Raw genomic sequence first — 11,344 nt, 5'->3', positions numbered from 1 at the left:
AATGTTGCTACAAGTATTCTTTACTTTATATATTTTATACACGACCCCATACGTTATTAATCCCGCAATACATCTTTTTAGTTAGTTTGAAATTGAAATTAAAATTAAAAAAAAAAAAAATTTATTCACTAAAAACGTTACATTGCTGTAATATATGGTGGTTTATTTTTAAGAAGCATATCAATTATCAAACAAGATTACATAGAAATCGAGGAGAGAAACAACTTTCAAGACACAAAGCAGCTTTTCTAGTTATCACCACAGAGTCTCTACGTTTCTGACCATTCAGTTCAGGCCACTAGGTTTACTGATGAGATCAAGCGGCAAACTCAGTACGTGGACAAACGAAAATACATCACATCTACGAAAATTGAAACGATAATGAGGAACACCAAATAAATCACTGGTAAACGATTACATCTGCACATCTTATTTTTCGGTTCACATGCATGCATGCATCAATGCGAACTAATTACTAAAGAGTTAAAAAAAAAATTACAACAAATCTACTTTGAACCTTACTCTCGATCTCTTTATCTGTGTTTCTCGAATTCATAACTATGGCTTCCACAACATCTGTCAAGACGCACAACGTGTCCTTTGATGTTCTTGATTAAGTTAAAACCAAGAAGAATGTCTCCAATCTCCATATTAATGTACAGATAGTATGACGTCCATAAATCAACTTATTGTATTCAGAAACGGTGCGCTTAAAAAACTACATCCCGATAAACAGTCCACGTAACAGAATAATTTAGTTTATTATCTGATCTGACTAAGTTAAGTCTAAGCGAGGTCTCTTTTCAGAACTCTGCTCATTGTCCAAAGCTTCTTCTCCACCCACAGGTTGGTCAGTATTTAAAGCTTTTTCTCCAATCGAAAACCCACCCAGGAGAGTCAAGTATCCTGAACGCTCATCGAGGACTCTTCTAACTATGGCATTGCGTTCAACATGTTCGCCAATCTCATCACCAATCGGAGCCTTGGCCAACCCCTTAAATGTTATGTAGACAACTACACTTTTGGCCTGGAGTCTCCCATTTGGTGGCTGTATATCTTCTTCCTTAGACTCTATCGCCACTTTCAGAATATGCAACTTGGAAAGATCCCTCTGCATGCAAAAACAGTTTGAAACAAAACCAACCAGTTAACTATTTTATTAACGTCAATGACACTGATCATGGCACGTGATTGTTATGCCAAAGAAACACAAACCTCTCTAATCGACCCAAATTTGACACTAACTGCAAGTTCCAAATACAAACGAATCCAATCATTGGCTAGCAAGTCTGATTCATTCACCTACAAATGCAACAATGAAAACAGATCACTGCTTAACTGATCACGAGCAAAACAAAAGAACTGATCATGATCATCAGTGTCTTAGTCAATCTTACAAGGTAAAATCGTTTTTGATTATTCAAATCAACAACTGAAGGCCAATCTGGCAATGCACCTTGGTAGAAATCATCCGCGGCTGCTTCACCGTGAAAGTGAGGTATGAAACGCTTATGTGTGGTCACTATATATGCAACATTAATAATCAATCAATCAGTATCTAGTGAGGATGTTATCCTAAACTTGTATGCAAAGAAAACACAAGTCAGTCACCTTCTTCTTCTTCTTCATCTTTAATTCTAGCGACAGAGCAAGTCAAATCCAATTTTCCAAAACTTTTTTCATCAACACGAACCTGAAAGGTTTTCTGCAATTTGGTAGAAGGATCTATTGCAACCAGAGTTAAGTATAAAGATTGTACACAGCCCATTGTCTCGTTGTATTTCAGTAACTGATGGTACTGGAAGTTTGTCCCCTGGGGAATAAAATTGAAATTGAATGGTTGGTTATATAAATTACTAATAATATATATTGAAGGAACCAGATAAGTAGCAAGAAGAGATTTGGAGGGAAGGGGAGGAGACTAGAGTAGATATTAGTTATGACCTTGAGCATATTGTAACGATGAAACCCCACCGCAGCATAAAGCTTAGGCACGCAATCGATAAGCCTAAACCGTGGGTGCTGACAGTTGTGAGACCACAGTCCACCTGTACTTGGTACTTCAAGATCATCGATATCGAAACCCTAACCAAAGAATTAATCTCTCAGTTTAATAATCCGTTCGCTCCCACAAAACCTAAAAACCTAAAACTAGAAGAGATTTGATAAGAACAAGGAAGAAATACGTACATCGGTTTCGGCCACACTACGCCAGTAATCCCTTTGCTCACCGAGAAACACTCTCCGATCTCTCTGCAACGGTGTCGCCATATTCCTTTGTCAAGGTGGTTTGTGGTTCAGAAATTTCGGCGGTAGCGAGCGGTACTCGTACGACGGATACATTTATGGGCTGGGTCTTCTCAACCCAAAATCTCATATGTAGTAGAATAGGTAATTTATTAATACATGGTCTAAATAATAGGTAAAATACCCCTTTTGATATATACTCTCTTTTCTGGCCATTTTTATTTTTGCCCTCCTTTAATTTTTAATGACCATTTTACTCTTAGATGAAAAATATTTTATTCAGTAAAAAGAAAAACAAAATTTTCCCGCCAAAAAAATTTCCGACATATATTCCCGCCAAAAAATTTTCGAAAAAATTTTCCCACCAAAAATTTATTTGTTAAAAAAATTTTGATAAAAATTTTGATAAAAATTTTCGACAAAAAATCCTGCCAAAAAAAATTTACAAGGTTTTTAAAAATTTTTATAAGGTAGAAGAAACCTTTTAAAAACCTTATAAACACCTTTTAAACGATTTTACAAGATTTTTAAAAAAAATTTAAAAGGTTTTAATAGGTTTTTAAAAGGTTTTGTTAAACATCTTGTAAAAGTTTTAAAAGGTTTTCAAAATGTTTTTAAAAAGGTTTTTAAACACCTTGTAAACGCTTTTACAAGGTTTTTAAACACCTTGTAAACGCTTTTAAAAGGTTTTTATAAGGTTTTTAAACACTTTGTAAACGTTTTTACAAGGTTTTTAAACACCTTGTAAACGCTTTTTAAAAGGTTTTTAAACACCTTGTAAACGGTTTTACAAGGTTTTTAAAAGGGTTTACAATGTTTTTATAAGGTATAAATTTCAATTTTTGGCGGGAATTTTTTTTTTGACGGGAAAAATTTTCAATTTTTGCGGAAAAAGTAATTTTTGGCGGGAAATTTTTTCATTTTTGACGGGAAATTTTTTTGATTTTGGTGACTGTACATTCTTGTTGTCATTTAAAGAAAGAGTAATTTTGTCATTTTGTTCATAAAGAGGGGTAGTTTTAAAAATGGTAAACATGGAGCAGTATTTTTAAAAAGGGACATGAAAAAGGGGGTATTTTTGAAAATGCCCCTTATATCATTCAGATGTTGACACATGTCAATTCATTATTAATTTTAAAAAATAAAAATGTAAAAATTCAAAACCTAACCTTATATAAAAGTAAATAGATAAATAAAACCTAATTTTATTTAAAATATAATTATAAAATAAATTATATATATATACCATAAAATTCAAAATTATAATATTGTTTACTTATTTTAATTTTTAGTTGCTATATTAAAAGAAAAAGATTACTTTTTATATAAGATAAAAAAATGATTGTGGAAATTATACAATTAGTTACTGTTTCAAAAAAAATGTAAATACTCACCTTTACATAAAGAAAAAGATTGTTGAAGTAAAAAAAAAATAGATTGTCTCATTTTTTTTTCACCAATCAAATAATTTATTCAAAAGACTGCTATTGTAATATATATGATAGAAGTATTTAAGATTAACATATTCATTTTTGTAACTATAAAAATGTTAAAGTGAAGAGACATATAATAGGTTATTTAATGTGTTCATAAAGACAATTTGTTGGTAGTAGTTAAGACTAAAATGTATATTTTAACAGTAAAATATATTTGTGTGTACAAATAAATTTTTAGTGGTAATGTAGACAGTAGATTTGTAAATGGATATACATTTGTAGCAAAAAAAAAAAAACAACTATTTTCTATAACTAAAAGTTTATCTCTTTACTTTTATACATTGTTTTTACTTACAAAAAGAATTAAATATATATTCTTCGTTAAATTTAATTTAATTTTAATACTTTTAAACTCATCTACAACTACAGTAAAACCTCTATAAATTAATAAACACTATAAATTGATAAATTTTGCTAGTCCTATCTCGGGCCAGTGTAAAAAATAACAAAATTCGATAAGATAATAAGATAATAATTTTTTTGAAATCCCCATGTAAAATATAGTCCCAATAATATCATAAATTAATAATCATAAATCTTAGGCATACATACTAAGACAATTTAGTAAAATATGAATCTAGTGTTGTTTGTCTTTTCTTAAAGTTGGAGTCTCGTTGGCGTTCATCTCTAATTTTCCTTATTGCATCAAAAACTCCTGGTGTTGTCTTCTCGATTTGCATCCAAAAGTTGTGAAGTCTAGACGCAATAATTGCTTCCTTACGTGTAACCAGTTCCAAAGGTTCCACATTATCGTCTTCAGCTTCTTCATCAACATTAAGGACAGAAGCCACAATCTCTTCTAAACTCTGAACTTCTGAGCATGCATCATTTTCACCCGGATAGTCAAGTAGACTATTGACATCCATTTGATTTCGATAACCAAGATTATTAATCACCACTTCAAGTTCATGAATACCATCTTGACAAACTGGTTCCTCTTCTGAATTCCTTGATATGACATCCCTCGAACGGATTTTACAATGTCGAAAGCAATTTGCTATTATCTCTTGATGAACATTAACTGTCCAAGCAGCGACTGCAAAATTGATAGCATCCAAAACATTGATCTTAGCTGGATCAGATTGTCCCAACTCATATCCTTCTAAAACCTCACGGTAAAATCTCCTCTGATAATGCATTTTAAAAGCTCTTATTATTCCAGCATCACAAGGTTGAACTTTTGACGTCATGTTAGGTGGCAAGAAAAACAACTCAACATTATGTACTCCTTCAATGTTTCTTGGATGTGTTGGGCAATTATCTATCACAAACAAAACTCTTCTACCATGCATTCTCTGACCAAACCAACAGATATATTCTTAAAAAATTACACTTGTCATCCAAGCTCTTTTGTTGGCATGATAGTGACAATTCAAGCTATTCATGTTGACATTCTTGAAGCAGTGCGACTTTTCATATTTTCCGATAATCCATAAGGGAATTTTTTCAGACCCATCCTCGTGACAGCAAATAACAACCGTTAACCTTTCTTTGTCTTGTTTTTTGCCTTCAAGTTGTTTTGTAGCAAGAGAATGATCAGCTTGTAACCTATAAAACAAACCAGTTTCATCCATATTAAAAACATCTTTCTTAGAAAACTCATCTATCTTTTCTCTTATAGCCTCCAAATTCTTTTCCATGTCTTCAACATCAACTGAACCGCTTTCTCCAAACCGACGAAACGACTTGATACCGTGCCGTAATTTGACTTTTTAAGCCAACCTTGAGAAAATTGGTGCTCAAAATTTTGTTATGGGTATACAAGTTTCATAGTCTCTTTTGCCTTCTCTAAAATTAGTTCTCCAGTCATAATCTCGATCTTGGTATTGAAGAAACCACTCAAAAATAACTTTCTCCATCTCTGGATATTTTGCAGGTTTGTGACGTTTGATATCTTTTCTGGATTCCAGATTGGTGGAAAGATATTCATCTGATCGTTTGAGTGTGTTTGAAATTGTACCTTGACTAACTTGTAAATGAAAATTTTCTTGAATCCACAGTTGCAACTCTTTTTGAGTACACTTGGTATTATCTCTTTTGTACTCACATAACTCTTTGCATATTTGATCTGTCATGGTTGCTTTTGCAAAACCTTTTAGATGAGAAGCCATCGCTAAAATTTTGTGTAAAGAAAAAAAATAGTGGATGCGTAGACAAGAGTAGCTCACGTTCACGTATGTTCACGTTCGTATCTTGCATATAAAGACATAGGTTCTTGAAGAAAAATTAAGGAAGTCTAAAGAAATATGAAAATTTAACATAATTGAATATGTTATATCAAAGCAGAAGGAATTTTAAATAAAGAAAAATTCCAAATTTACATTTAGAAATATTTTAAAAGTTAATGCACTGAATAATATTGTACTTTGCATAAATATTTCTATAAATTAATATCACTATAAATTAATAAAATTTCAAAGTCTCCATATTATTAATTTATAGAGGTTTTACTGTATTTTCTTTAAGTAAAAGTGTTTCGAATTTTTTTTCAACTAAACAATAAATTAAAAGGAATTTCCTCGGTTACTTGCCCAAGCCAGAGAGAAGGGGTTTACAAAATAAACTTTAGAGATAAGAGAATGCAAAGCACGGGTAAGACAATCTGCCTTTGAATTTGTCGCATGCGGGATCCAAGAGATGGAGAATAGTGGAAAAACTCCAGCGAATTAAACTCATCGAGAAAGTTGAAGAAGGATGGCTAATATTCATGGGAATGTCCATAATGAGTAACTCAGCACATATCCGCTCCATGACCCACAACAACGCTTCTAAGTCTGAATGCAGGGGGGTTGGGCTCCGACTTAGACACTTTGCCCCCAACAACAAGGTTTGCTCCTTACCAACGCAACACCACCAGCCCGATCATGAATGCTCATTGGTTACTTTCCAAGAACCATCAATTTGACAACAAGGTGAAGAAACCTGGACATTCGAGGACGGAGATTGAGCCGACATGACCGCCGTAAAAGATAGCGTCCCAGGCTAACTTATCGCCCAAAGTCTGAGCAATTATATCATTCGTCTCGATCTCTAAACGTTAAAAAAAATTTAGTTATGGCCTTTCAGATTGCCAAAAAAATCATGGTAATTTAAGAAATTGATCATGATCACCCTGTTGAGAGACATCTCTCCAGAAAACAAAAATCCAAATTTGAGTACACCGACTCATATGGAAAACCCTCTGATGAGATAGAGATATATCCTAAACTTCCCAAGAGTGAGACATTCAAAAAAAAAATGTGATTAATAGTCTCAACCGTAGAGTCGCACCTTTTACACCATATATTTACATTGGACACCTCGGTGTATCTATTTACTTTTATAGATAGTTTTTACTTACGAAAAATACTTTATATTCTTTGTTAAATTTTATTTTATTTTCAAAACTCTAAACTCACTAATTGGACGGGACCTAATCTATTTTTATATAATCTTTATATTAGAAATAAACGACCCATTCGTTATTAATCCCGCAATACATCTTTTTATTTAGTTTTATTAGAAAAATATTTAAATTAAAAACAAAATAAAAACTTTATTCACTAATCTCCATTACAAAAGAAAAAAAAAACAGTTATTTAAAATAAAATAAAATAAAAACTTTATTCACTAATCTCCATTACGTGGATGAATATTCATGGTTAATGAATCCATAAAATAAAAGAAGAAGGTGTTTCTCTCCAGGTGCTGACACATCAGCATCAATATTGAAGCTGGTGCTGACACATCAGTAAAAATCTCTAACCAATCAAATTATAACATTAATACATGTCAGCTGGTTTTACTCTTACGTGGACAAAGCAAAAGGAAAACGATAGAGGGATTGCTCGATTTCTTCTTTTTTGTCGTCGGTCCAACTGTGCTCGATTTCTTCTTCTTCGTCACCGGTCAGATCATAAAAAGGTGAGAAAGATTTAAACTTTCGTTCTTGATGGATTTTTATGTTCTTGATTTTGTTTGATTTTGTCAAAAGTTTTGTGTTTGGTCTTATAATTTTCAAATTTGTTGGTTTGGGTTTGGATCTTGAAAGGGTTTTTGTGTTATCTGTTTTGAAGTTACCTTCATCTTCATAGATTATGTTTTGTCGTTTTCTTTATACAAACCAAAAAATCTCATTCTATCGATCTGTGTATTTAATATGTGAGTGTCTCTCTTTTTTTGCTCAACGTTTTATCTGTAATGTTCTTTTAATTCAAAGATCGGAGCTTTTTTTTTGTTCCTTTGCAGAGTTGCTGTTTGATATTTTTGGTGGACTATTATCATACAGGTTTGTGATTGAAGTTGAAGGTTTGTAGGAGAGGTATTTTTGTGTGGTAAAAAGCTGTGTAACATTTGTAGTTCTAGAGATGATAAGGTAATATGGTTTTTTTTCATTTAGAAAGTAGTTGGATTTGATTTGTAATATGGTAACACAAGTGTGTTTTCATAAATACTTCTTTGATTTGTTTATGTTTAATCTTTTTTTTCCTCCAGATTGACCTTGTCGTCGTTACTCTGACTTGTTGTAGCTCTGTTTTTAATTTTAACATCTGAATCTTGTAGGGTCCGCAGTATGTTTACTGTTTGTCTGCACAAACTGTAGCAAAATCCAATAAGTATTTTGATTTTCAATCAATCAAAGCAAAAGTATGGAACTTGAAAGTGTTTCTCTATTATTTTACATATCATGTGTAAGCCTCTTTATCTTTATGTGTGTATGTTTGTTGAAAATCAACACATTGTGTGAAATCTGTATCAATGGCCAAGTTCACTGCAAAAGAAGTCATTGCACTTCGAGGTTTGATATTGAACTGCTCATTGTGTGTATCCATTTGTTGAGTTAAATTTTGTAATGAACTTTTGCGTTAGAACATATCAGCAGTGGTGGAGAGAAGTAAAAACGAAAGAATAAAGAAGAGAAATAACCAAAAGGAGACAGATTCATGTCGAACCAGAAGGACTCAGATCGCAAATAAAGTGTCTTTGGAAAGGTTTTGCTGTCAAGAATCTACAGCCGCTGATGGAGATTGAATCGGGATCATATTCAAGAAGTTATGTACGCTTCTTCCCGGTAAAATAATTGCATGAATCCAGAAAAAAAAAACTTCTACTGCAGAAACTTCACGAACACGTTTGGAGGCTCGAAAGTATTCCGATTGGGACGAAATTTGGTGGACAGATTCATGGTATTACTAAATAGATAATGAACGGTGGGATTGCTTTTCCAACGGTTAGTTCTTAATTTATTCGTATGATTCAGAGACTGATTTGGCATAGAGTAAATTGTGATAAGTTGCATTGTTTGGTTTAGCAAATGAGGTTGGATTGAGCTGAAGCATAGCAGGAGTATTGTGATGCATGAATATATGTTTTTTTAATAGAGAACCAAACTTTAAGTCTCCAATAAGTTAAAGCTAAAGTGAGGGTGGTATTTGCGAAGATGCAATGCAATAATCTCTTTCTTTGTTTACTCTTCAATGTTGATGCGTATATGCTCGACGATTGTCTATGTTGTAGAACTTTCTATGATGCATTTGAATTATTTGGATTAGATATTTGCAAAACTTATTTGGATCTTTTGATGGAATCTTCAGAGTTTTATTATATGAGACTATGCTTTTGAACTCTCTTTATTTGAAGTGGTTTAGTATGTTGAGTTTATTATTTGAATTTGTATAATGATGGATAGTGATTTAATTTTTCACTGAAGACTGAACTATGAGTATTGTCTTATAAGGGCATTAGCAAATGTGAGTTACTTTTAACAGTGATTTGTACTCCTTAGATTTATGAGGAGGGGTTGCTTAAATGTCTTAGCTTTGTGAGGAGGGGTTGCTTAAATGTCTGCTGGTATATTTAGAAATTTTTAGGATTTATAATAATTGTTCATAGGTTGTATGAGCTGTGATGAGAAAGCTAACAAAACTTAAATTACAAACAACATACAAAAAATAAAGACAAAAATATATATAACAAAAACAATACAAAAAACAATCCCGCGGCGTAGCGTGGGTACTATCCTAATAATCTATAATTTATGATCATACAAGATTTTTATTTATGGTTTTACTATGCATTGACATTTTTTTTTTTTTTTAAATATGAACAATTGAAGATGAGAGGTGAATGTTTGATAAAATAGTTGAAATATTCAAAATTTAATTAAAGAAATTAATTTTGTTAATAGATTAGTGGAGAGAGAAAAATTTAAATATTTTAATGTTAAAATTGAGTAATTGAAATCTAACTGAAAGTTGATTTTCATTTCAAAATTATCGTCTATAATTGTAAACAAACACTTTCTCTACATAATTGCAATGAAAATTAAGATAGATAAATTATTGATTTTGAACATTCTACAAAATGTACTTCTTTTATTATAGAAAAATAGAACTGAACACTGAAAATTTTTAAAAATATTACAAATTATTTTGTTCATTAAAATTAACAATAAATATAAGTTAATATGATTTATTTTAACATTATAAATAATTTGTATGTATATATATATATATATATATTTTTCGAAAATGTTGCTTTAACCTAAAACACCTATAAAGCATCCTAAATATTTGCATTTATTTTTTCTTGATCTTGTTTTAAAAACTAAATTAAAGTTTAGGATTTTCTCTTTTCTGGCTAGCCAATGACTTTTAAGAGAACTTACTTTTTGAACTTTCTTTAAGAAGAAAATTTAGAAAATGTAAATGAAGTAGATGACTAGATAACAAATGGTAAATGAGGTCACATTCACATGTGAATAAATGGGAGGGAATATAATCTCAAATTATTTAATTGAGAGAATACTTTCAAATAAATAATAAGATAAAAAAAACTTTGAAAACCAAAAAACAAAATTTGAAATTCTATGATATCACTGCTATAAATAGTTGAGTTCTTCCCTCTTATTCATGCAACATTCATCCATAAAACAAACATAACCAAAATAGTTGAGAAAAAAGAAAGAAATTAATATGGAGGCCATTTATAAGCTATGGATTGTGATCGTTTCACTCATAGTGGTGAAGCTATGTCATTTGATCTAGTAATGGAGCAATCCAAAGTTTAATGGAAAACTTCCTCCAGGGTCGATGGGTTTTCCAATCATTGGAGAAACTATTGAGTTCATGAAACCTCATGATGCTCTTCAGTATTCAACTTTCCTTAAAAAGAGACTCCTCAGGTTCGCTTATTTTTGTTTTATTTAGAAACTGTTTTTTAAATTACTTAAGTTACTTTGTCTTTTCACTACAAGAAAACATGCCATTTGCGACACACGTAATGGTCGCTCAATGGTCGCAAAAAAGGGTTTTGCGACCGCTTAGCAACTATTTGCGATGGTCACTAAAAAACGGTCGCAAAATTTGTTGGTCGCAACATGGTCGCTTATTTGCGACTGATTTAAGGCTCGTTAATATAGTCGTATATTAGCGACGTTTGTGTGACCGAATGTGGTAGTTGCAGTTTCCGACTAAACTGCAACCAACTCTATTTGGGGACTTTTTGTGACTATTTATGTAATTTGGATATGGTCACGAAGTGGTCACATTGTTTGAATTGGTTTGGTCACAAAGTAGTTACATTTTTTGAATTGGTTTGGTCACAAATTAGTCACGGTTTAG

General features: G+C 31.8%; 1 protein-coding gene, 1 long non-coding RNA gene and 1 pseudogene across 2 annotated transcripts in view; 1 reads left to right on the top strand and 2 right to left on the bottom strand.

Annotated features, from left to right (window-relative positions):
- LOC104748327 (UPF0725 protein At3g19520-like) lies at positions 776-2,271 on the bottom strand. The gene is made up of 6 exons (XM_010469988.1): positions 2,191-2,271; positions 1,945-2,085; positions 1,612-1,813; positions 1,398-1,522; positions 1,216-1,302; positions 776-1,111 (listed from the first exon to the last, which is right to left on the bottom strand). The coding sequence occupies exons 1-6, from the start codon at positions 2,269-2,271 to the stop codon at positions 776-778; spliced, it is 972 nt and encodes a 323-aa protein (XP_010468290.1).
- LOC104746343 lies at positions 4,295-5,854 on the bottom strand (annotated as a pseudogene).
- Positions 10,661-11,344, top strand: part of LOC109125002 — a 1,620-nt gene continuing 936 nt past the window's right edge. The window contains exon 1 of the long non-coding RNA XR_002035390.1: positions 10,661-10,905. This is a non-coding gene — a long non-coding RNA (uncharacterized LOC109125002). The remainder of the gene's footprint in view (positions 10,906-11,344) is intronic.

The sequence above is a fragment of the Camelina sativa genome, chromosome 15 (genome assembly GCF_000633955.1).
Source record: "Camelina sativa cultivar DH55 chromosome 15, Cs, whole genome shotgun sequence".
NCBI lineage: Eukaryota > Viridiplantae > Streptophyta > Magnoliopsida > Brassicales > Brassicaceae > Camelina > Camelina sativa.
Note: the sequence above shows the minus strand (reverse complement) of the source record. Positions and strands in the feature narration are given on the sequence as shown.

Coding starts and splice junctions, on each gene's coding strand:
- LOC104748327 (XM_010469988.1), bottom strand. CDS start 2,271: ATGGCGACACCGTTGCAGAGAGATCGGAGAGTGTTTCTCGGTGAGCAA. Junction 1,523..1,611: donor AGATGAAGAAGAAGAAGAAG/GTGACTGACTTG, acceptor TTGCATATATAG/TGACCACACATAAGCGTTTC. Junction 1,303..1,397: donor ATCAAAAACGATTTTACCTT/GTAAGATTGACT, acceptor TTGCATTTGTAG/GTGAATGAATCAGACTTGCT.